This window comes from Haliotis rubra, unplaced genomic scaffold, assembly GCF_003918875.1.
Source record: "Haliotis rubra isolate DU_JTF1 unplaced genomic scaffold, ASM391887v1 Scf3, whole genome shotgun sequence".
Taxonomy (NCBI): Eukaryota; Metazoa; Mollusca; class Gastropoda; order Lepetellida; family Haliotidae; genus Haliotis; species Haliotis rubra.
The window spans coordinates 6,568,511-6,595,441 of record NW_025766968.1 but is presented as its reverse complement, the minus strand read 5'-3'; the positions used below and the strand labels follow the sequence as shown (position 1 = coordinate 6,595,441).

At 39.3% G+C, this 26,931-nt stretch overlaps 1 protein-coding gene across 1 annotated transcript; it reads left to right on the top strand.

Annotated features, from left to right (window-relative positions):
• Positions 1–56: 56 nt before the first annotated feature.
• On the top strand, positions 57–26,717 carry LOC124282520 (WD repeat-containing protein 93-like). The gene is made up of 21 exons (XM_046718533.1): positions 57–478; positions 973–1,174; positions 1,393–1,457; positions 1,830–1,905; positions 2,970–3,079; positions 4,621–4,683; positions 11,969–12,034; positions 12,482–12,502; positions 13,622–13,651; positions 14,942–15,068; positions 15,926–16,109; positions 16,773–16,843; positions 17,258–17,335; positions 17,490–17,621; positions 18,105–18,316; positions 18,545–18,643; positions 20,163–20,319; positions 21,075–21,285; positions 21,714–21,840; positions 25,448–26,041; positions 26,192–26,717. The coding sequence occupies exons 1-20, from the start codon at positions 215–217 to the stop codon at positions 25,490–25,492; spliced, it is 2,340 nt and encodes a 779-aa protein (XP_046574489.1). The 5' UTR covers positions 57–214; the 3' UTR covers positions 25,493–26,041; positions 26,192–26,717.
• The last annotated feature ends 214 nt before the right edge of the window (positions 26,718–26,931 follow it).

Below are 26,931 nucleotides of genomic sequence, written 5' to 3'. Positions count from 1 at the left end.
ATAATAGAATTATATTTCTTATAGTTGTAATGTTAATAGTATTTCAAACATTTGTTTCAAAATGGCCGACTTGGTTACCAGAATTTGATCTGCAGAATGTTTGCAGTTAAATTATAGCAGAATTTCATGACATACATTAATACGTCGAAGCATATCGACACAATTAGGGATTTTGATTGCTATTGTCTCCTGGCAGTTATCATAACAACTCAATATGCCCGTTTATCTTCGCAAGAACGTCGTGTACACTCCACCATCTATAGAAAACGTATCGGATGAAGATGAAGATGACTACATTCAAGACCCAGAACAAATACGGGATATTTTACCACAGCCTTATCGAATGATAAACAAACTTATAAATGGCATTCTTGACGTTGTTTGGGAGGACGTGTCACAGAAAGAAAGTGCTCGAATAGCAGAACAGAGCAAGATCAGACCGCCGAAATACGATTGTGGAGTTGAAATTCAGAATCAGGTGATTAAATTGTCTTTCATTTATAGTGTTTCTTCTTTTTTATCGTATTTACTTTCATGGATAGTAGATGACCTGTACACACGGAGATTTTTACCCACCAATGACTGAAACTTACCTTACATTCCCATCTGATCCTTTCATGATTTGAAGCTGTATTTAGCTGATTCAAACACAAATCTAGATGATCTATACACAAATTTGGAGGACTGGTCCTGTACCACCACAAAATAAATGGTGTGTCATCAATGGTCCTGTGTTTGAGCTGAAAATTCTTGTGCAATTCTATTAAAAGTAGTAAAGAGATTTTCCAGGGAATTTTAGCTACCTTCACATGATATAATCCAAGTCAACAAAACATCTACTGGGTCAAAATTCATTTCGATTCTTTTTTCTACAAAAAGCTATATCAACAAACAGTGTGTAAAATGATTAAAAGTACATGTCAACCAAATATAATAGGTATGGATCTTACATTATGTGCTCATATATTTCAGACACATTGTAAAGCAACATCCTTAGCAGACAGTGGCGATGGAAGATATATTTTCATTGGTCTACCAAATGGACTATCAGTAATGGATGCCTCTACACAGAAACCAATCACAATATGGGAAGAGGACAATATGGAGATTGTCAATATCAGATCACATGTTATGGGTGTACAAACCTATCTCATAGTCACACTTGATGACATGGGTAAATATCAATATTTAACATTAAACAGTTAATGATACATCAATTTGTGTAGATTATTTTATAGTAAAGAAAAAAGAGTATTCATATTTACAATTTTGCAAATCCATTACATCTTTTTAATAACAGTGAACTCTTTCTGCTGATATATATGTTGGATGTTATGAATTAAAAGCTTTATATTGGAACTGAAAAGACATTTGACGTATTTCTTTCTCCAGGAACTGGAAGATTATTTGCTTTTGCATTTGATTGTCTCTTCATGCTGAAAGTACTCAATGAACAGGTAAGGCCAGATATTTTCTCTTTGGTTTACAGAGCTTTTCAAATCCACTTTTATGTTTTGCAAGCCTGTAAAATAAAATCTAATAAACATTGATGAAATGAACATGCACTATCTTCATCTTGCTAAAACACTGATTCATTCTTCATACAGTAAAATACAATATTTTGCAGGTTAAAACTTCAAACCAGGAAATAAGAGGCTGTATCAACATGATCAATGTCAAATATAGATCAACAAAGCATGTGTGTTGCAGTGATTAATGTACTGTCATCAGGCTGCAAAATATTTTGCAGTATTAAATGGAATGCCTGTTAGTTATGTCAAACAGTCTTTTAGTAATTTTAAATAGACTTTCATCATTTTAATTCTCAGGAGAGTGGAGCGAAACATTTGGTCAGCAAATGTGAATCTTCCAATGAAGGGGACTATGCAGGAGTAGTGTTAGAAAGTAAGTGATTATATACAGGACCCCAAGACTCAGCATGACAATTTCGGTTAGACTTGGTACATAACAAGGCTACTTGTACAAGGCAACTCAATGTATGAGACTTGGGGACTTGTCAGTGCACTACAGTGATGTGTAGTGTTAGAAAGTAAGTGATTATATACAGAACCCCAAGACTCAGCATGACGATTTCGGTTGGACTTGGTACATAACAAGGCTACTTGTAATGAGGCAACTCAATGTATGAGACTTGGGGACTTGTCAGTGCACTACAGTGATGTGTAGTGTTAGAAAGTAAGTGATTATATACAGGACCCCAAGACTCAGCATGACGATTTCGGTTAGACTTGGTACATAACAAGGCTACTTGTACGAGGCAACTCAATGTATGAGACTTGGGGACTTGTCAGTGCACTACAGTGATGTGTAGTGTTAGAAAGTAAGTGATTATATACAGGACCCCAAGACTCAGCATGACGATTTCGGTTAGACTTGGTACATAACAAGGCTACTTGTACGAGGCAACTCAGTGGATCAGACTTGGGGACTTGTCAGTACACTACAGTGATGTGTAGTTTTACTCATATTATCAATCACCTTGACTATCACCAGGCCTCCGTCATATAGCTGGAATATTGCTGAATGTTAACAACAAACAAATAAACAAACAAGTGACTAAATAAAGGTGAATTAACTTCACTTGAAGAAACCATGAACATATACCATCTACTTCTCAAATGTTTTCTTATGAATGTTAATATTTTTAATTTTCTGATCCTCACAATTTGGACTTTTACCTCGTGAAAGACTTCGACCAGTGGCTATGTTGAACCCTGGATAAAGCTTAACCATAGATAGTGTATCTAAGCAAATTCATTGAAGACATGTTCATTGTTTAAGATTAAGCATGAAAATTAAAAGTGTCCGTGTCAATGTCCTTTTGCTTGAAGGAAACTATTTAGGTGGTCCTTCAGTACTACAGGGGCAAATCTCAAGAACCCTCCCATAATTTGGAATACTGATGTGTTTTTCACGACAATTAACTATATGTTATTACCCTACTATAGACACAAGTACAAAAGAGACATGGCTGGAGATTCACAAGCTACCACGAGATGCATGGCTACGGGAACTTGAGGCTATCCAGGCACAGATTGCCCCCAAACAGAATCCACAGGTAGAGTACACCCTGTTTGTGGAAACTGGAAACAATGCTTTTATTGTGAAAAACAGGTCACAATCTTCTCACAAGTCCAAACTGGCCTGTTGTATTTTGATAATTCAGACTATTATCATGAAACTAAATGTACTTTCTTGCAAATCATGTACTAAAACTTGGCTTGGTACAAGTGGTTATGCTATTAAGAGAGGTCAGAAAGTTAGAAAAGTTCTGAAAAATGAAAGCATGTGACCTTTGCTCGGAACAGTGGGTATTTTTAAAAACTATGCCTGAGGTATACATAAAGGTAAATGAAGGTCCTGAAAAGTATGGTCATAAGAGTATTGATGTTTGGTATAAAATATTCACATTATTATCCAAAATTATAAATGGAAAGCTATTTACATATTTTGCAAGTGGGGGTAGACATTGATCAAGACAAATTCTCATCCACCTGGTGATAATAACAGTACTTTGAAAATGATTCCCACAAGCCTTCACAACACACATAACATTGTTCTACCATTTCTGTTGATTACTAACTTTGGCACACCTGTATCTTCACAATGCCTTTTAAGGCAGTTTTGTTGCACGGCAAAAAATTAATCCTTTTAGATAAATGTCGTTATGCTCAACTCATTTTGCTTTCTTTCAGTAATTAAATGTTTCTGAAACCTGATTCACTTTTTTCACTTCTTATTCCCAATCAGAGGACATGAGGAAAACTGCTGAACTTGAATGAGTGAAACATGATTCACTGAGTTATAGACCTTGCATACTTTCTAAACTGAATTGGTTATATTTTGTCAAGAAACAAGGGACATTACAAAATTCTGAAAATGCTAATGTTTATGTTTAATAAATTTTTAAAACAAAACAGCTCTGTATATTTCATGTTACTAAAACTGTACTTTAGAAATGATATATAGTCATGACTTTCCTTTAACTTGCTCAGTGGATTTGTCTCCTTAACCTGACCTCAGATTTCAGATGTACCACGAAACATATCTGTTGTGTTATGTCTTGGGGAAGGGGGTTTGACAAATACGAAGATAACTGCAGACACTGTTGCCAGTAGGATGGACTTAGGTAGGAAGTGTGACATCCTTTGTTTCACATCACATAATGTGACTGTTGATAAAAATATGACAGGGTTAGAAAAAAATATGAGTGACATAATATTCTTACTGTGAGCTGTTAAATAGCTCCATTTTCTGAACACTCATATGGCCATTGATATACTATATGTATACTGTGTATATTAAAACAACAAAGAGTTGTACACAGAAGAAGTATCTTTAACACAGGCTGATTGCTTTGGGACATTTCTAATATATTTCCAGATTTCTTTTGTTAGGTATAGATTTGTATTTTTTTTAAATATTTGTTAAAACAAGCAGTCCCCATAGAGACATTTTGGTTTGTTTTTTTTCTTTCTTTTTTTTTCATCATAGTAATTTATTTTGGGCTTTGCTCAACATTTACAAAGTCAACCTAGAAATTCTTCTTTCAAGCTAGGCAGTTAGAATATCTGGCTGGATAGAATTTACATTTTACAGGAGGAAACATCTGGTGAGGCCCAGAATACTGAAGGTCATGGCACTGAAGGGGAGTCAACTCAGGTAGGCTGCAACTCTGGCCAATCAGTGAGCTCTCTGGGGTTGGTGTAGTCAAGCTGTATTTATTCTGTGTAGACTAACATGGTGGATTGTACATGTATTCATTACTGAGCATTTCCTTGAGAGTGAGTTGAATAAATGAATGTATATTTTGTTCCTTGATATGTATGCAGTGAATTTGAAATTATATTATTTTGTTATTCATGTGTATCATGAAGTTATAATGGTTTTTGCATATGCATCTTGTACTTATAGTTTAAACCTTATGTGGATTAATGGTTAGGATAGGTTCTCAGTAACCTATGATGGTTGCATTGTTAGTGTGTTATGGTACCATGACAGTTTGTGACGTTGCTCCTAAAATCAGTCACTGTTTGATCCTGACGTGATTATTTACAGAGCATTGTCTTGTAGCTGGAAGACTGAGTGTGGAGTTGAACAGAAGACAGACATTTTGTAACCTTGCATGCCATAAGTTACAAAAAATATAATTCAGTTAACTGGCACATTTACCAAGGAAAATATTGGATATTTGGTTTATTTGGGTTCCTGACAGTTCACTGAGAATTCACATGTGGGAGAGACAGAACAAGATGAGAAACACCCAGCAAAAATAAACATTGTCAGTTTTCCAGAATCTTAAGAATTAATAAAATTATGAATCCAACTGAAGTCTCAAAGGATTTGACACGTCTAGATTGCTTCAGCACTAGGCATTGTTCTGGGGTCCATTAAATTTTATTAAATTAACTTTTTATTGTGTAGATGTTCATATTTAAAGATGAAGGGGCTTAGTGTTAGTCTAAGATAGGTCATTATTTCGAAATTGCCTGGTTTAATATGTAAATTCAATTAAATATTTTCAAAGAATGACAATGCCTTTCATATTCTTTTCGTCACACCATAGACCTGGGTTCGAATCCCCACATGGGTACAATGTATGTAGCCCATTTCTGGTGTCCCCTGCCGTGATGTTGCTGGAATATTGCTAAAAGCGGCGTAAAAACAAACTCAGTCAGTCAGTCAATTCATATTCTTTTAAATGTAAAATATTGTTTTTGTTTTGGATCAGTCTGGGAAAAATTTGAAAGTGAAAAAAGCAAGTATTTTATTTCAATGACCAAGTTTAGTTTAGTGTTTTCTTCTAATTTATGTAGCCATTTTCATGGCTAATCCTTTCCTTACTTTATTACATTAGATACATGGTAGATCAGACATAAGATAGATTATAGATCGAGTGTTTTTGATTAGCAAATATTTGACAATGAAATAACAACAAATTTGATTAGATTTTGTTAGGATCATTGAATATGCTCCTTTTTAGATAGTTGTCAGCTTACTTATATAAATTTAACAACCATAACTTGCTGTCTAATCATGCTAATTCCTGCTCAAATTCTATATTTAGATAGCACACAGGTTTTTTTGCATTGCTTCTATCATTGAGATTAGAGTAGCATGTATTTCAAGAAATAAACACAATGTATGAAATAATATTGATGACTGTTTCTACAATTTCAGTGTTCAAGTCAAGTGTGATGTGATAGTTGTGTATTGATTCTAAATAAGTAGGCAATACTTTTTACAGATGACTGTTTATTCACGGTCGATCATAAATGATGGAGATCTGCAATGAGAGTAAACACATCATGTATAACATGGATAATTAAATAACATATAATCCTCTATCCCTCCCCAGGTCATTGTCGGATCTTGACAAAGATGTGGCAAGGACTGAAAGAAACAGTTCTGACTAGAACTCGGGTTTGAGTTAAATAAAGCATAATGTCTTGAATTGTCCTTAAGTGATTGGGAAAAGTCTAAACGTTTGGAACAAACTGGAATAAAGAGAGAAACTGACAATAAAGCATTCAGGGCTTTCACTGGGTAGACTATTCTGACTCAATAACATGCACGTAATCAGACAGCCAGTTTGGCTTTTTCTTGGTGCGGGTAGAATGTCGTGGGTGGATCACACTTGTGTCTACTGTTAGGGTCGATGAAGGATCGATGCTTGGTGACTCTGTCAGGACAGTGGGTTCTCTGATCACAGGACAGAGTGGACGGGATCTATCAGGTGAGGGTGGTGTGGATTGTGAGACATCAGGCGTAGAAGCAGCTGGTCTGGACGGCACTGGCTGTTGATGCGAGTGCGTTGTTTGTCACCAGTAGAGACTGTTGTAGGTGTGGTCAAGTGTTCTGATGTTGACTGAGCCGGATGTGGACATAGTATGGGGGTGGTGGTATTGTCAAGGGTAGAAGTTTGTGGCCTTGGCAAGTCATCAGCGATTGAGCGTCTAGATGGAGGTTGGAAAGCAGGGATGTACTTCCTGAGGAACTTTCGATTCATGTAGGGTCACTCTACCTGATCCGTCTACCCGCATAACATACTGGTCGAATTGACGAACTTCGACCACACATCCTGTTTTGTCCCATTTGAGAGGGTGAGGCCCTATCTGGTTCTGGATTCTGACAAAGTCACCAACTGCGAGAGGTGGGAGCTGTTTGGTGTGCTGGGTGAGACGTTCTGCCATCTTCATATGTCGGTTTCTGAGTGCCTCCTCCCTCAGTAATAGTGTATCGCTCCATGTCTCATGAGGTTTGTACCGACCGGGTAGGATGGGGATGAAGTCCTTGATGGCTCTGCCAAAAACACACATAGCAGGAGATAACTTTGTGTCTCTGTCTGGGGTGTTCCTGTACTGAAGCATTGCCCGCTGGAAAGCATCCGTGTCAAGTTCACCTCGGGTCCGGTGTTGTCAGTGATCATGCGCTTGACTGTCTTCACGCCAATTTCTGCCCTGCAGTTGCTGTGGGGAAGGCGACAGAAGATAGTCGATGATGTACTGACCATGTGTGAAGGAACTCTCTGGTTGCAGAGGCTGTGAATTCGGTCCCCATCAGAGGAAAGTTCATCAGGTATGCCAAATGTGACAAATGTGCGTCGTAAGCAGTTGATGAGTCCAGGTGCACCTCCAGCAGTTCTCTCCACTATTGGCCAGTTGGAGTATCTGTCGACCAGCACCAGATAGTTGACACCCTTGTAATGAAAGAAGTCAGCGCATAGACATTGGAAGGGTAAGATGGGTAGACTAGTGGTGTCGGTGGGGCTGTTGGTTGTGATGGAGCCATCCGATTGCAGTGAGCACAGTTGGTTCGAGGGTTGTAACGGCCAATGTGAGTCCGGGCCAGAAGATAGATGCTTCAGCTCTGGACATCATTGATGAGACGCCTTGGTGTGCAGAATGGAGGGCAGTAAGGGCATCTTCACGTAGTGCTGGTGGGATCACAATCCGGTCCTTGTATAGCACAACTCCGTCTACCGTGGTGGAGGTGCTCTCTGAACTGATGATATTCACGTAGTGCGGTAGGAAGTTCAAGGCGGATTCTGGCATCCCAGTTTCAATAAGATCAACGAGTTTGGCCATGGATACATCGCTAGTGGTGGCAACTTTCACCTTGTTCCACGTGATGGGTTCCAAGGAGCTGATTGCAGATGCAGCAGACTGGAGAGTGGCATCCTCTACACTGTAGTCAGGTTCTTCACTGCATCTGATGGAGGCAAGGATGTTATGACAAACATCCAGAGAAGGGGAAAGTTCAGTACAGTCCATGGCTGCAATATCATCCACTAGAACTATCCTCTCAGGGTTACCAGTTGGGTGACGAGATACAGCATCGGCAGCTCTGTGTTTGGCTCCAGGGATGTGAACCATGTGGAATTTGTACCGCAGGGTCTTTTCCTTCAGGTTACGTAGTCGAGCATTCGAGAGGCATTCAAGTGATCGATCCCCAAAGATCTTTAGTAGAGGTTTGTGGTCAACTGCAATGGTCAAATCATTACATCCAAGGACAAAATACCTTGCTTTCTCCAGGGCATCAACCACTGCTAGTGCTTCCCCCTCGACCGGTGCATAGCGGGATTCCGCGGCGCGGGTGAAACGACTTCCTACCAGGGTGATTTTCCATCCATCTCTACAGCAAAATGGCAGGGTCTTTGGGCATTGACAGTGCTTCTGGAAGAGCCAAAATCCAATTCCGTGTTTCGACCAGTCTGTTGCAAGACAGGTCGGTTTGTTTGCGTCAAAGATGCGCACACCTTTCTCAATCTCATTGACAATGACGGTCTTGGATTCTTGAAACAAGCGGTCCAGATTGTCATCCCAACGAAATGGTGTTCCAGGCTTTAGAAGTTGACGAAAAAGACTGCATCCTCTCAGCCATGCTGAATGCGTGATGACACTTGATTGACGAGTCCAAACCAAGAACGCATGTCCGTTATGTTCTTTGGTGTAGGAAAGTCCATGATGGCCTGTAGGTACTTCAAGCAAGGTCGAACACTGGTACGAGTAATCTCAAAGCCTGCAAACTCCACGGTGTCTTGTGCAAAAGTGAACTTTTCAGGGTTTAAAGTAATGCCATTCCTTCCACAGATGTCAAGCCAATTACATGCCTGGAAGAAGGATTTCAATGTCATCAGCCCACAGGAGTGCGTCATCCACACACTTGGTTTTGTTTGGCACATCAGACACAATCTCGTCAAAGCGCCTTGTGTATCCATCTCCGAGGCGATATATCCTTGTGGAGCAGTGCGATATCTATATCGGCCCCATGGGGTGATAAATGTGGTAAGGTGTTTGTCCTCATCTCGAATGGGGACACTGTGGTAGCCATTCCATGCATCGAAGACAGATTTCTTCTTATTCTGTGGCACTGATCTGGCTTGGTGGAAGGGGATTGTGTGTGATGTCTCTCTAATGGCATGGGCATTGAGAGCCTGAAAGTCAACAGTGCGTCCGCTGGCTTGCCATTCTTCTTTGGACAGACGACCATTCTGTGGCACCATGTAACCGGTTCTCCAATTGGCACTGGCTCCAGCACACCTAGTCTGACATCCTGGTCTAGTCCGGCTTTGACGCCTTTCTGCCAGTGAAGTGGGACAGGGACAGGAGTGTGGTGAGCAACAGGCTGGGCCCAGATCGACCATCAGTTTCATGGGAGGTCCATCCATGAGGGGAGAGGTTGGTGCTCGCAGATGTTGAATGTGCTGGACTTATAGAGGTCAAGTAGGTATTCTTCCAGTTTACCGCGGTTCTCTTCTGTTGCGGGGAAAGGTAGTTTGGTTGGCAATTTAGGAGGTGGTCCACGCTTTGGGCAGTCACATTTCACATCATTTATCTCTGAAGTATCGCTTAGTGTAGAATCATCATTAAAGCTGTCATTTCTGGGCACTTCCCCAATTGTGGGAAAATTTCCTGTGATCATCCCCAGTGAGATACAAGCCTCACGACTGAGGAAGAACTTGTCAGAGTTGTCTGTGATATAGACCACCTGTCTTGTTTCAATTGTTTTCCCTGTTGGGCTCCTGCCATACAGCCGTGTGATGAGGGCACCAAGGATATTGATACCCCTGTTATTGGCAGCACGCATCTTGAGAGTCACCGGAATGAGATTCTGTGTTTTCAGTCCAAGTTTGTGTGCGACCTTAATGCCAGCAAGGCAGCTCTGACAACCTGTGTCTGCCATGACGACAACAGAGGCTCTTCTTGGTCTTGAGGATAACATTGAGCCAAACCCTAGTCTGTCATAGTCTTCTGCATGGACAGCCATCGATAGGTTGAGGAAGGGCTGGGGCCGGAGGCTTGTTTAGTCCATGTGTCCGTCCAGCTGATCATATAGGTGGTGATCAAGGTGAAGAGTCTTCTTTCCTTGGTGCCAGCTGATGTCAGTGAGTGAGCAGAGCATGTCAAAGACCGCGACCTTCATTTTCCTCAACCGTCCGTGGGGCTTCTCAGCTCTCAGTTTCACTTTGCTCTGGCACACTGTGTCAAAGTGATTGTAGCGGTTACAGGATGAAAACATGCGAATCGGCTGGCAGGACAGTGTTTTTCCTGATTTTCAGGGATGCACTTTTTCCATGCCCCTTTCTTCCACAGTAGAAGCATGACTCGGACGTATCCAGATTCTTGGATGAATTAACAGCTGTGTTCTTGTTTCTTCGGTAGCCACTGCTAACAGACTGGGACACCTGAAGTCGAGATGCCGAGCGTTTGCCTGATTCCTTGGCTTCCACAAATTGAAACACCTGTTCGAGATTCATGTCTTGGTTCTTGTCTCCAAGGAGATCTAACTGGATTTCAGGGTCATTTAGTCCACGGGTGAGTACGTCGCGTAGGATTGTCTCTGTGTAGTTCACCTCCCTGATGGCACCCTGGACATGCAATGGTGAATTTGCAGACGCCAGCCTGACCTCTTAGCCTGGCACCAAGGAGCTAACAGTTTCATCTCGATCCTGAGTCATGCTGTGGAGGGTAACGCGAGCTACCATGGTGTTCTCCTCTCTGACAGCAAGGAGTCTAATGGCCTTCAGGACATCTTCCCTCGGATTTTTCTGTGAGGGATCCGCCAGCCGAACGTGTGAGATCTCTGCGCAGTGTCTCGTCACAGCATTCAAGAAGCTGTACAACGCGGTCCTTCCCTGTGACCTTGGTCGCCTGGACATAGTCTTTCCATCTGGATTGAAAGTATGACCAATCTTCGCTTGTTCCAGCAGATGATATGCTTGGTCGTTTCACTTTTTCTACTTTTGCAGAGATGGCAGGTCCTGTAGTGTGGACTGTTGCATGGGCTGTTAAGAGTGCTGCTACCACCACAGAATCAAGGTCTTCTGTCACGAAGTCGCATGACGGAATAGGGCATCCAACGACTGGCATGTTTGTGTCTTGAAACTGTAGGTTAGAATCTCTGATGTACCAAGTTACAGAGGTGGCAGATCTCCATCATAAATAAGTAGGCAATACTTTTTACAGATGACTGTTTATTCACGGTCGATCATAAATGATGGAGATCTGCAATGAGAGTAAACACATCATGTATAACATGGATAATTAAATAACATATAATCCTCTAGATTCATCTTAGAACTTAAATTTAACTTAGAATTTAATCTTTTTTTCCAGGCAGGATTTTTAAGGATCTTTATAGTTTTGAATACTAGAGATTTTAGATTTGATCTTTGTGAGTAGAATACTCTACATAGTATTAGTATACTCATCTGGGGCTGAGAGAGAACATTTATTAGTGCACAGTGGTCCATTGACAGTGGTTAAAGAACACTTGATTCTTTCATAGTGTTGTAGTTAATGTCATGGCATGACAGATTAACTATGGTATTTACTATATATGATTGGATGTTATCTAACTTATGTTAGTACATCATGGCAGATATATCCAGCACTTATGCCAAGGAATAAATGATTAATTTGTCAACTTGTCATCTCTTTTCAAGCTAATTAAGCAGATACATGAGAAATCTCGCTCTAGCAGTGCGTCGTCGGGAAAATCATCTTCATCAGTAAGATATATGATTATTATGATGTTCATGATATTACAGTAACTTTATGGTTGTGTATGACAGGGTTAGTATTTCTTAAACTCCTCTGTTGGAAACAGATCTTATCTCTTTGTGTTAGATTTACTTCAGCTGACACCAGTCTGTAGTCTTTTACTTGCTGTCTCAAATCTAGTCAGGAACTAATACTTTTCTTGGAATACTTGTGTAGAAATGGTGTAGAACTTAATAGATTAAGAACTAGTTGTTTAATTTCATAATGTTCAAGTTGAACACATACTAACTCATTTTATTGTAAATTAAATAATATGTAAATGTAAATATTTTCTCATATGAGGTATACTTGTTTCTGAAGTGATTAAACTTAATTAAAAGTTGCCATAAAAAGGATGTATTTTTAAAAAAATGTCCTTCACCTTTGTATAAAAAATGTCTACTTTCTTCTTTTAGGATAGACAGAGAAAGAAAAATGTAAGACAAGTTTTTGTAGATTTTAGTATTTGGTTAGAGGGTTCAATACTTTTATTTCTATATTCTTGTTTTATGTCAAATATGTTCATAGGAATGGTTGGTGATGTCTGATCATCATCTTGTAGTAGGAGTAACTTGATAAGACCAGCTGCCTAAAGATACATGATCAGATTCTACTTGGAACAGTGTTTCCGAGAAGAGAGAACATGAGGAATGTGTGACCGGGCTGCAACCCATGCTTGTCACATTAAAAGACTCTTTGGGTTTAGAGGTTTACAAATATCTATAGTTTGGTTGATTGCATGGCATTGGATCTAACTGTTCTGAGTGGAATCACTGCTTTATCTTGGTCAAGCTGCCTGTAATACAACTTGAATATTGGTGGTTGCACCATTGAACACAAATCCAAAAACACACATTGACTTGTCCCTAGATATTTGTCAAATCCACTCCAGTTTAATCTATATTTAACTGACAGCCCTATCAGGACTGCTCTTTTGATTTAACAAAATAAACACAAATGAAACCAAACTACCAACCAAACCAAAAAGCCAAAAAACCCAACCCATCTTTACACAGTGCAGGGTAATACATGTCATGTGATCTTTCAGGACTACTTTTCCAATACTTTAATTAACTCCAATTTTTGATAAAGTTAAAATTTGGAAATCTGATGATGTGTCTTTAGAGTCTTGGTGATGGGTTAGACATCATTTGTGGTGAAATGGTACATGTTTGGTAGAAGTTGTTTGTGGGACTTAAAATAGATGTCTTCCTTCTGTTTCTGTTTCTTGTTTTCTTTCTTCAAGTTGATTTGACCGTGGATGCAGTTGTAGTTTGTGTTTAGTTCTCTCAAGGAGTTGTGTTACATTCAACAATGGGTCATTTTAGCTTGTCCGTTATGCTGGTATACAAATGCCTTCAAGTGGAATCTTACATACAGACTTTATTTTGACGTACAGTTTTTGCTTTTGAGGGCCCTTCAGATTTCCTGCCACAGAACCTTTATCTAGGACCCCCTAAATCATCCACTTTAAACATGACAACCTATTACCTTGGTTAATGTGGAATACTAAGACGACAGATTAATCTCCAGTAACAGGAACTTTCAAATTTCAGCGCTCAGACTCCAAGAAAGGGCGTGGCAAAGTAAGATGAAGCACTAACTGCCCAATGTGATTCAAGGCTATTCAGCGCCTAGTAGCAGTCGAACTATATTATTGGTCACATAGGCTCTAGTGCCCTCTTATTGCATGCATGAATAGAAAGCCGCATGCATAGAGTTGCATTAGTATAGAGTTGCATGAATACATTGATAACTCAACACATGTATGGACCTCAAGAACAAACATAACTGAAACCGTATTCTTATTTCAGACATTTTAATTCAGTCATTGCATGGAGTTGCTTATTAGATGCTGACCATGTCTAATTTGACACATGGAAATGTTGATAATGATGATATTTATGTCTCAGTTCTTTCAGATGCGTTTCTTCAAGCAGCTTAACCCCTTGCTTGCAATAATACATATAGCGAAACCATCAATTGTACTGTGTGTTTTCCCTGTGGTAATTCAGATTACAATACCCTGCTGTCTATGCTGTTGTTAAGAGGGAACTAAATGGATCAGGCTTAGTAGCCTGTTTTTCATCATACCCTGATACAGTTGATGTTGCCCATAGGACTGGAAATAGTTATGGGTTGCCATATAGATGGAACATTGCTGCAAGTGGGGACATCAATAAAATGAGTAATTATACTTGTGTAGGATATATTCCTGTTGTATTTTATAATATATTTTGCTTCTAGTTTGTACTTTTTACATTTTTACATAACAACTGTAAACACAAACATTTTTATGACACCAATAATATGTTTATTCTTATTCATTATTGCAATAGTCAAAGATGTGACCTTTTCGGTGATGGATGGTTGGGTAGCCTTGTGGTTAAAGCATTCGCTCGTCACACCGAAGACCCGGGTTCGATTCCCCACATGGGTACAATGTGTGAAGCCCATTTCTGGTGTCCCCTTCCGTGATATTGCTGGAATATTGCTGGAATATTGCTAAAAGCGGCATAAAACTGTACTCACTCACCTTTCTGGTGACAAACAGACAAACATTTATTTGTAATGAATGTTACTTCTCTGTTTGACAAATAAACCCTGAACATGAACACAAAGATAGGTTTCCAGATGTCACATATCCCAACAACCAGGACCTTAGTCAGCGAAAGGTTATAATGCACTAATGCACTGGAAGTAAAGACCCTCCTCTCATGGTTGTCATGAATGTTTAATGCTGCACTGCTGGAAGGGTTCATTAGATCCAGACACTAGTGAGTATTTGTGTAGAGTCTCCGAGTCTCGATACTGGTTTCAGGGAACTTCTGACATCAGGGTACAGGTGTATAATACCACAATGCTTCTTCTTCCAGGATCGAAGTGGCTCTCCCAAGCCTTCCACTCCACCCCCCATGACTGGTAACCCGGGGGACAAGATGTCGTACAAGTTCACTGCACCCACCCTGGTGCTGAAAGTTAAACCTCCTACACCACTCACAGGTTAGACACAGATCTGTACAAGTTTGGTGGAGTTGTATACAGCATCATTTTATTTGTTATGTCTTTGTTCTCAGAGACAGGTCATCTATTCCAGCACCAGATAAAATCAGGAGATGGCCATTACATTGCCCATACATGAGAATGCCACATCACTGCCGCGACTTGCGGCAAAGTTACGCTAAAACTGCAGTAGATGTGGAAAAAGTGCGGAAAAAATGCGGGTTTATGAAAAGCCGCACTTGTTCCACATCAAGCTGCATCTCACTCTCTGGTAAAAGTTCAGCTTTTTTAACGTAGTTTTTACTTGACCATCTTTTTAGGAGCATGTGGAAAAAACTAACAATTAGATTCTTTATTATCATTGGGTTTTTCACAATTAATGAGACAAATGTATTTTAAGGTGAGATCAGAAAGGTTGATGCAGTTAATGAAAAACCTGTAGATAATCAATGACCAGTCTCTGCATGTATCTCAGTGGGAACTTGGAACTGTGGGTTCAAATCCCACTTTTCCCTGATTATGTTTGTATGTTTTTCAGTATCTTACCATTGTCACCCGTGAAGATCCGGGTTAGAGTTGATCTTCAGCAACCCATGCTTGTCATAAGAGGTCACTAATAGGATCGGGTGGCCAGGCTCACTGACTTGGTTGACACATGTCATCGTATCCCAATAATGTCATCATATAGCTCGAATATACATTAAACAACAACCACACACACCAACACCATTGTCAATGGGTTTAATCAGAGTTGTAAATGTCTGACACAGGCATCAATGGGGCTATCATCCCATATGCTGACCACAGTAACATTAATAATGCTGAGCACACCCAACTTCATCTGTTGTCTTCCACAGCTAACACCTCATCTTCCACATACTCTGCATGTCAAAAGATTGACTCAGGGGAGGTAATTGGCACTGGCCAGAGTCACCTCCTCTCTGCCAACCACTTGGAGGGTCGGGACACCATGTTCAACCATCTGCATGAAAACCTCCTGAAGTATCTCCCTAAAGATAAAACTGAGGAAGAGATAGTAGTGTGAGCATTGTGTAATAAGATAACTTACCAAATGTAACATTGTTTACTACTTCCAATTCATAATGTAATCATTGACCTGAAAAATCATTGTTACCACCATAAAATTATCTGTTTTCACTCATTTTGGCCAGAAGTTTTATCTGTTTGAAACAACATTAAGATCAGCAAATATTCAAAGGAAAATATTGAATTTTTGACCAATCTAAACTTTGTTTCTTTGCAATGACATTGGCAATACATTTGAACTTTGACCTAGTTTTTGACTTGAGAATTTATTAGCTACCCAAATGAGTCCTGTTTCACAAAGGTGTAGCCTGTGGTAAAGCATTTGCTCTTCACACCTAAAGCACAGGTTCAGTTTACCATTGAAGCCTATTTCCTGTGTCACTGCCATAATATTGCTGACATATTGATGAAAGGACAACCCCACTCACTCTCTTTCTACAATAATATGCTTCAACCTGAACTTATGGCTGCTTTGTGATTCAGTGCCCTGTTTACTAGCATTTGGTGGCCCTTGGAAAAGCAGTCTGGATTCAGAATTCATAGCTAATTGACCTTGAAGAATGTGAGGGGGGTAAAAGATGTCTGTATTTAAATGAATCACTACCAAATTTTATGACATCTATGGAATATATGGAGAATTGGTTGTTTTTTTTCCAGAGCCCCAACTTTCCACTTCCTAAATGCTGGAAGGATGGTGCCTCAAGGCTTAGAGCAGCCCTCTCAAGCAGGTACTCATGTAGCAGTATTGATACTGTCATTAGTTGTAGGGTGGCAATTACAGGCATCAACTAATTAAACATTCAAACAAATATTTATGATTTATGCTTAAAGACAAACAGGTTGCACAAGACTTAAAGACAAACAGGTTGCACAAGACTTAAAGACTACAAAACAGGTCATGTTCTGTGCAAGTGCAAGTCTGAATGTGGTGACTAACTTAATAATGTACATATGTATTTATTTCTTCATGGTGGTGTCACTGAATTTAATTCTGGAATAATATTAAAGATTCAAATTTCAGTATTACTTTCTCGTTCTATTTTTTTTTCAATTTATAGAATGGACATCATCCTGTACTCAACAGAGAAACACACTTTGTTTGAGTGACACTTGCTGTAACACCTGTACATATGTTTTTGCAGGGCTGCCAACCACTGTTGCTGTGTGGTGGACTGGAGGGTCACATGTCACGCACTACTCCCTGCTCAAGACAGCCAAAGGTAGGTGCTACACTGGAGCTATTGGTGTGTGATTGTTGGGACAGATGCTACAGTTTACAAAGTATCAGAAGTTTGTCTGATAGGTAAAACAGCATGCAGATCTACTTCAACTCAAATACCTTCCAGGATCTGATGAATTTGTTATATTTTTCAGATTTTGAGCACAAGCCTGATGTAGTGTGGCCATTCAGCTGCAGGATCCGCTGCTCCAGCGTGTCCTCCTGCACTGTCCTTCTGGCGGTTGGCCTTGAGAACGGCACGGTTGTCTTGTGGAACAGATACCTGGGTAAAACTTGCTGTTGTCAGACTGTGTTAAATTCAAGCAGTATTGCCATCATATATAGGTCTTCAGTTCAGCACTGTTTCATAATAGATTTTTCTGATTCATCCTAATTCATTTTGCAACATGAAATTAGGGAATAATGCTAATATTACTTGGATCACATAATTTTAATAATGTTAGAGTTGACAAAGTTTCATTCCATTAAGCTAAACATGTTTCTTGAGTCTACATTTTTCTGCAAGAGTTGCTGGGTTAATACTTGTAATGCAAACTGTTTCAAGTGAAAGATCTCTCATACCACTTTAGACGTTACATTGCCTTTTGACAATCATCATATTCTCGTTGTGTACCATTGCACCATGGGATTGGAATGTTCCTCATGGTACCAACAATGTCTGTATTTCTAAGTGCACAGTAAAGAAATCCTCACTCCTTTTCTTCATATGACTATATATGCCTTTAACCAATAAACTGATTTCTGTGTAGGTATAGACAAAGGGGTGATCCGTATTTGTCAGGATGTGCCCATTGAGAGGTTGAAGTTCCTGGATCCAAGTATTACACAACCAGCCAGCCAGGGTTATCCCCCTTACAGGAAGAAGAGACATCTGTCTGCTGATCCAGAGCCGGAATGGGGCAGAGTTCATCTACAACACAGAGGATGGCCCACAGACAACACCTATCTGTCTGACACGAGTGTGAGTGGTAGATAGTTCATTAGATCAGTCCAAACAGAACATTCATGAAACAGTTGTTTTATATTTATGCACTATTTTCTTTCAGGGTTGAAAAATTATACCTACCTGCCTTGAAGATAAACTGATGTAGAAACACAGCTTTATGCATTGATGTTAAACTACACTAGGGGCCCATAAAACTGCAATGTTTTGGTGATATTGTTTAGGCAAGAATATAGATGTTGTGAGATATTCTCATTTACCTGCTACTTTCCCTTCCACTCCAGGCCTGACAAGCAGGAGGAGAAGGAGACCATTCTTGACACAATGCCTGATGTTCCAGAACTGGTAAGACATTTTGTTATCAGATTGCTTCATTATGCAGAATTTCTGTTTGAAAAACATCTCTCTCTTTTTTCTTTGTTTACAATTATTCAAAGAGAGAAAATGGAGTGCCTTTAGGTTCCCATGGTTGCTTATCATTGCATAGAGTTTGTCCATGCATGGGGATGCTGGATTGGAATAGGTCCCTGTTTTTCTGTCAAAATACAAGTGGTAAATGCATTAAGGTTTGTTTGTTTGTTTGTTTGTTTGTTGTTTAACGCCACACTCAGCAATATTTCACCTATATGTCGGCGGTCTGTACATAATTGAGTCTGGACCAGTGTCACATACTAGAGTAAACACAAAACCAGATGTTAAAGTTAATATAATGTATTAACTAAATCTACCTTACTTACAATAGTTCAAAGAGACTTGCATTCCCAACTTCATTCTCACATCACCAAACACACCCACACTCTTTCCCCTACACACAAGCACGCACATCATACCTCACCATTCACATATACACCATGTACTTGGTGACTTTACACATACACGATATATACATTTCACACACATGATGTGTTTACAGGGCTGTTTTGCAGTCACTTGATACACAATACTACCACTATACATTACACATGAATGCTGACTGAATATTATTACGCCAGTATACTAGCTTAGGGACATTCCCAAATGCTTTCATATAAATCACAATTCCACTAACCTCAACAATACTATTACATATATTTCACTTAAGTTAAGGTTACATATTTTAAGGAGAAATGCCATCAAATCTCAATACATATACGAACAATTCATTGACATATTCTCACAAAGACATAACATAAAATTATGTTATAATACTCACACCAGTTGAATATACTGGAAAAACAGCCAACCTGACACACATATACACTGTCCAACTGGTTGCCAACTCACAACTTTCAAATCAGTCCTTATATACCCCCCAAGCTACTTGATTGACCCCAAGCTTACTACCCAGATACATACAATGGTCTCTCATACTGCACACCTTCAACACAAACAATCGCTCACCGCTTACACCACTGCTCTTGCTCGCAAGTCCTCACTCCAAACCTGTCACACCGGTACTCAAATATAAGATAAAACAGACATTACACAACTTGTGATCTTGACAACCAGACAATCCAGTTATCAACAGCATGAGCATCGATCAACACAACTGGGATACATTTATAGCTGAAAATGAATTCTAACATGGATCTTTATGGGGTAAATGCATTGAGAAGTAAGGTATGATAAGTGTAGAAATATAAAACAGTTTTAGAATTTACTTGTAACGTTTGACAATGGCATTGGCGGGTTCAGGGGGTTCGAAAACCACTATCCCCCGCCCTTTTGAAAATGACTTAAGACCACATTGAAGATATTTTTTGTGTTGGCGGAGCCTTTCAAAGTTCCTGGATCCGCCCATGAATGGGGGTGATCACAAGGACTCCTTGACTCTCTTGCTGATCAGCTGATCACATGTTCTTACTGTTGACATTTCCCCCGCCAGCTGCTGGTGGCACAACAGAACGGCTCCCTGCTGCTGAAGGATGTCACCACTGGCTCCAACCTGTGTCAGATGACCTTGCCCTCCACTCACCAGCTGACCAACCCATGGGAACCTGTTCTGGCCTTTGGGTCAGGAGGGCAACTGTTGTATGTCAAAGGTCAGTTTGGGCTCCTAAAATTGGTGTGTTAAAGTGTTTTGATCCATCTAATGTTGTCCAGTTTCGTTAAAAATGCAGTGATGTGACATCATATTGCAAAAAGGCCTGAATGATACCGTTTGAAGGACTGTATTGGGATACAATATATTTCATTGTGTATATTTTCTGTTTGAAGCTCAGTAAACCTGCATGTCTATTTACATGTGAGAAGTTTTTTGTCTCTTTATCATGTTGATCAGAGGATGAGGCAATACAATCAATCAGATAATATTAAAAAGGATAGTTGCTTAAGTTTGATATTATCTTGTGTCTTTATATTTTTCAAAGGAACCAGGTGTTTTGGTATTTGAAGTATTATCCTTCACATACATGGTTTGAGGCATGGGGTAGCCTTGTGGTTAAAGTGTTCGCTCATCACACCAAAGACCCGGGTTCAATTCCACATATGGGTACAATGTGTGATGCCCATTTCTGGCATCCCAAACTGTGAAATTGCTGGAATATTGCTAGAAGCGGCGTAAAACTAAACTCTCACTCACATACATGGTTTATATCCCCTCCCAACACCCAAAGTGATGCTGAGTCAAGGGCTGTAAGGGTGTTGCATTTTCATCCTGTTATTCAAACCTGATCAATCCTTCAGTCTGGATCCACATGTAGAGTTGGTACAACCTGTTATACGAAGGAATCAAGAAAGGAAAATAACTCTGTCCATTGTGGCACTCACATGATGTCATGCATCTGTTTTTGTCCAGGTACAAAGATACCTGCAGAAGATGAATCTGAAGTGGAAGAAGAGACTGAGATTGAAGAATCTCCTCCTGAGGCCAGCAAGTCGTCTCTGTTCATGTTCCAGCTGCGTTCCTTCCCCTCCCTTGACCCATACTGGAAACGTGAACGTGAAGTCGTCTCGTACCTGGTCCACACCACCCTAGAGCAGAGGCTGGAAGTACTTATGAAGGAGAGGTGGGTGAGTGAGTGAGTGAGTGAGTCTAATACCTGGTCCACACCATCCAGGAGCAGATTGATGGTAGTCATGAGGGAAACTTGTTTTTTAAATTGTGTCTTGCATACATTTTCAGACAAAAACACAATTGCATTTAGTTTTAAGACAGGGACATATTCCTACTGAAATACAAAAATCTGAAATTGATATTTAATAACATGTGATAATAGTTATGAGACTACCTTTTCAATTTGCACAAAATGCAAGGACTAGAAAGGAATTGCCTTAAAACTGGTGAGAAAGGTATTAACACTGGGTCAATATTAACCATCTCTGAAAAATCACAGGCCACTTGAAGAGAGAGAAAGCTGATGCTTGTACTCAATGTTGTGGAAGTGAAGTAATGGCTTCAAGACTGCCAGGTAACCCAGTGATCCCTGTTTCTTAGGTTGGCACAGCAGGCCCTGCGTAAGACGAGGATGCAGATGCGTTGGGGGATGTTGCGGCAAGAGTTGGACCTCATACAGCAGTCTCGGGATGTGGCCAAGAGGAGGGCGCTGTCCAGAGTGCCACTGGTAGGTTCAACATCTTCACTTGAATCACTGAGTTGTAGTGACTGTTTCCCCCAGCAAGTCACTGAGTCGTTTTGGCAATTTACCCAGTTATATCATAAAGTTATAATAAACATTTCCCTGATAAATCATTAAGCTGATGGAACATTTATCAGGTTATATCATTGTGTTTTATTGTATATTTACCCTGATAAATCATTAAGTTTTATTGACAATTTCCTATGGTAAATCAATGATTTGATATCCAGTATGTATGTGTAGGCATATGTAGAACAGTTTAAGTAACTAATTCATTAAAAGGATCATGTTGTCTTTTCAAGAATATTATTATTATTAAATGGATCGTCTTTTGCAATAATCTACAGAGTATACTTTTATTGTGATGGTGGTTATTCAAGCTGTCAAAATGACAGGAAATTGTTTTCAGAGATAGTTAGTAGATCCAAACATTGAAGAAACTGAAAAATTTTCATTGGCAGTAAATGGCTAATATAGAATAGGCATACTATAGTGGCCATTATAGGACATAGTCGTTTGGTAAGGAATTTAGGTTTTGAAGAGAAATATAATCATAAACCTCAATTCCATACCGTTTGAACTGTAGATGTACATTAGATTTAGTGGAGGTGTCTAGCTTTCACTCAGAACAGTTAGCATTGAGTGCTTGAAGTAATTCTAGAGCTATTCATTTGTGTAACATTGAGCTGAAAAATCTTGGATCTGTAGTTCCATGACTATGAAATACTGGTTTGCCTATTATTGTAAATAGAAACAGACCATCTTCTAGTTTCTTGTAACATCTAAAATGCTCTATTTTCCAATGTGATGAAATGTTTTTCATTCCAGCTAAACATGATAGTGTCTTGTATTTCAGCGATAACTCTAGCTACCGTCAGTCAGTGGTAAATCTAACCTTGTAGTCTGTAGCGCTTGTCTTTATACCCAGCATACATACTGCAGGAGAACGCCATGTGTCATCCTCTGCCATCCAGTGTAATCAATCTTCGTTCTTCTTGATACATACTCTGGACCAATACTTGTATCCAGTCCATTCAAATGATTAAAAATAGATGTCAAATCCAATTATGTTTTTTGATGATTGAATAAGCAGTGATATCAATGACTTGACTTGACTTTTGCGTGCCCTCTCAAATGCCACCAGGACATTATGGCAATTTTCCTGCCAATGTTTATTACAGTAACTGTGTTCTGATGTGGTTGTATATGTAGAGGGTTTGCTAGGATGAAGATGCTTATAAAAGTGGTTCAAAGATGTATTTTGAATCATTGTTTATTTCAACTTTTTGATCGTGAAACTCTTTGCTTGGTGAGCAACATGAGATTTGGAAACACAAAATAGTATAATATTAGAATAGTCACAAAACAAAACTATGATGGTAAACAGGTCAGAGGTATATACATGTATCACAATAGAAGGATTTTTAGTCGCCTGGATAGTTGAAGATGTACACATGGTTGCAATAAGGAAATCTTAGAGATTGAAATATTCAGTCTTTTACATGTTTTGGTTCTGAAAGATCAGGATCTTGTAACATAAAGTTGGTTTAAGATTTGGCAAAAATGTTCACCCTGCACTATGTATCTCTAAATCTTCCTCCTCGGTACATATATACCTGAAGAAGCTTCTCAGCCAAATGCTCCCTGTATGCCAAGTTTCTTGGACTGCAACAATTCTCTACAGTGTCTGTGTATTGCAATTCTGTATGCTAGATACTGTGTTTGTGGGTTAAAGAGTTCATACAATACAATTCATGCATGAATCATTAAACATTGTTAAAAGAAACTAAACATCACAAATCTTTGTGACACTGGGTAGGGCTCCTTTTCATGGTCATGGCAATACATGTTTTTGGTATCAATCCCAAATTTGAAAATTCAAAATGTTCATTCCAGTGAAATTAACATGAATTAAATGCTTAATAACACCTGTAAATTGAAAAACATATAGTGTTTATGTGATATTACAGCCCAATAAGCTTGATATATTTATTCTCCTCTGCTAATGATTCCAGTATCTTATACATGTTGTCCATATATTTGTGAAAATAGTTTAGATGTTGTTTTTAAACACTTTCCCTTGTATGCTCTTGTGCAAGTTCTTTCGTGGTAGTATTCCTTTCTTACATGAGTGGTAGTTCTGGGTGGGGGGTGGGTTTGTTCTGTGTTTTAAGATTGTCATATGGATCCCAAAGGCAAAAAATATCACTACTTATGATCGAAATAGTCATTATTGTAATCAAGCTCAAGGTAAATATTACAAGGATCACCCACTTCTTCTAAAGATGTTGGGTTCACCTGTACTTGTTGTCAACACAACATGTCAGTTTATATGTCACATTGCAAATTTGAGTAAAGGAACAATATTTGTTAGTTTGATTGTCGAAAAATAGCTGTCAGCCAGTGAATCCAGGTTTGTGTGGTTACAGGTCCTTTTCTCCCTTTTTGATTTTGGAAATCTTTGCTGCATCTTTCAAAAGTTTCTTTGGAAACAAAATGGCTGCTTTCACATGACCAGTGCCTAAGGTCCAAGCCGAACATATCTTGTATCACATTTACCAGGCCTTGCACTATAGTGAATTGTTTCAACTTTTAGAAGTATCTACATCTATATGTATTTTGGTGATTGGTGGAATCCATACAAATCAGATCTTATACTCCATAATAATCCAGTTTGTCCACATGGAAGGTTTACTTCCTGATAAATCAGCATGATGACTTATCTTAAGTATGATCAAGGAGGTGAGGTGAGGTGAAATTGGGTTTAACGGCGTGCTTGAGAATATTTCGCTCATATGACGACGTGCATGCATGTGTATGTGTATGTGCGGCTGCTTGTACTAGCCCAGACTTAAGCTGGTTTTATAGTGCTATCCCACTGAGATACCATGCCGCAGTGAAGCATGAATACCCACTCAGACACATTATACTGACCCCGAGCCAACCAGTCCTTGTTGTACCCATTAATGCTGAGCACCAGGTAGGGACCAACAAGTACCATATTTTAACGTCTTATGGTATGACGCGGTCAGGGATCGAACCCGTGACCTTCCCTCTCCGGGCGGACGCTCTAACCACCACACCACGGAGGCGGTTATGATCAAGGAAAGTTTTTCAGAGCAGCATACCTGATATCTGTAGAACCCACTGACTGTTCATTTAGAATGAATGTTCTAAGTTCACTCAAAGTTTACCTGATAATGCTATTGAGGATTTGTTAGACTGTAATGCAGGTATGTCGGAGTTACAGATCTGATTTGAATGAGATTTGGTGGAGGTACTGGGTGCTTGTCTTGCTGTTCATTTAGCTAAGTACATTGTATCTCTGTCAACAGTGACTGGATCTAGTTAAGAGTATGCCTTTAAAGTAAGCCTTCGAGTGCTGTCTACTATTCTATTGTTGAAGATATAGAGCCAGATGTTACTTCAACAGTAAACCTAACTTTTGTATCTGTGAAGTGAAATATCTTGATATGTAACCCAGATAAGTGTCTGCACAAAACACCTCGACAAGTGTCTGAAGTTATTGTTTTTGTGAGACCTTCTGTGTCAGCTCATGTATAACTTGGTATTCTGTTTTCTTCCCTTTCAGAGTGCATCTACCTACAAATCCTCAGCTTCCATCCTTCTTCTATGATACAGCAGACCTCTTGTGGTGGAGACACAGGAATCACTCCCATCTTGTCATAGAGAACATAGTGTACTTGGTACAGATAACATCACATGGAGGAGAATGATCTGTTGATCATGCAGGGGCCTCCTTCCTTAAAGACATCTTAGCACTAAGATGACCATAGCTCCCACACTTTATCATAGACTTAAGATGGACATAGTGCCAATATTGCTTTGTGAAACAGACATCTAGTATGCAAAAGTCTGAAAGAAGTTAAATATCCCGAGCCTTCTTCCACAAAGTGATTGTAAGTGTTCAGGTGATCATAACTCTCATATTTTCACAGGACATCCGGATGTCTTAGCGCTATGATATAGTTTTGGAAAAGGGCCAGAATTCCCATTAACAAAAGTCTGAAAGAAGTTGAATATCCCGAGCCCTCTTCCATAGAGTGATTGTAAGTGTTAAGGTGATTATAACTCTCATATTTTGACAGGACATCCGGATGTCTTAGCGCTATGATATAGTTTTGGAAAAGGGCCAGATTTCCCATTAACAAAAGTCTGAAAGAAGGTGAATATCCCGAGCCCTCTTCCATAGCGTGATTGTAAGTGTTAAGGTGATTATAACTCTCATATTTTGACAGGACATCCGGATGTCTTAGCGCTATGATATAGTTTTGGAAAAGGGCCAGAATTCCCATTAACAAAAGTCTGAAAGAAGTTCCGTCCAAAGCCCTCTTCCATCATATCTCTAATGTAAGTGACCGTAACTCTGATACTTTAACATTGATTATAGACTGTCTTAGCACTACGGTAGCCTTCTGAAAAGGCCCCTAGTACTCAAAAGTCTGGAAGAAGTTCGGCAGTTAGATTATACTGGACTCAAAAAGATACCCTCTCTTTGACATAAATGTATATTGCTACACTGTTACTGAAAAAAGAACATCTCAGAGTGGAGTTGATCACTTCCTGAGTATCATTAGACCCTTGTATAAATTATTACTTAATATGTACATACATGAGCTTTTTGAAATTTCATTGTTACATATCCGTCCCAGTTTTATGCTGACACTGTGATATTGATGTAAAATTATACTTGATGACTTTGTTGTTTAATACTTTATGTTTCATATATATATGTGAAGTATTGATAGCTGCTATTACTGGCTGTACATTAACATTACTTGCCTAGAATGATGTGTTTTGTACATTTCTTTCAGTTATGGTGATAAAAACATTAGACTATTTCTCATGTGTTATTTGTCAGTTCTGTCCCTGTGTCCTTCTGTTTCAAGGTTTACAGACCAGTGCTGTAAAGATTTTGGTTGGTTGGTTTGTTGTTTAATGCAGCACTCAGCAATATTCCAGCTATTATGTAAATAATCAAGTCTGGACCAAACAATCCTGTGATCAACAGCATGAGCATCAATCTGCGCAATCTTCTGCCCGTATCCCCCCCTA

Excerpts from the sequence above, each read along its gene's own strand:
- LOC124282520 (XM_046718533.1), top strand. The coding sequence starts at position 215 with ATGCCCGTTTATCTTCGCAAGAACGTCGTGTACACTCCACCATCTATA. Across the intron at positions 4,684-11,968 it reads CTGAAGGGGAGTCAACTCAG|CTAATTAAGCAGATACATGA; the intron begins GTAGGCTGCAAC and ends TCTCTTTTCAAG. Across the intron at positions 17,622-18,104 it reads CTTGTGGAACAGATACCTGG|GTATAGACAAAGGGGTGATC; the intron begins GTAAAACTTGCT and ends ATTTCTGTGTAG.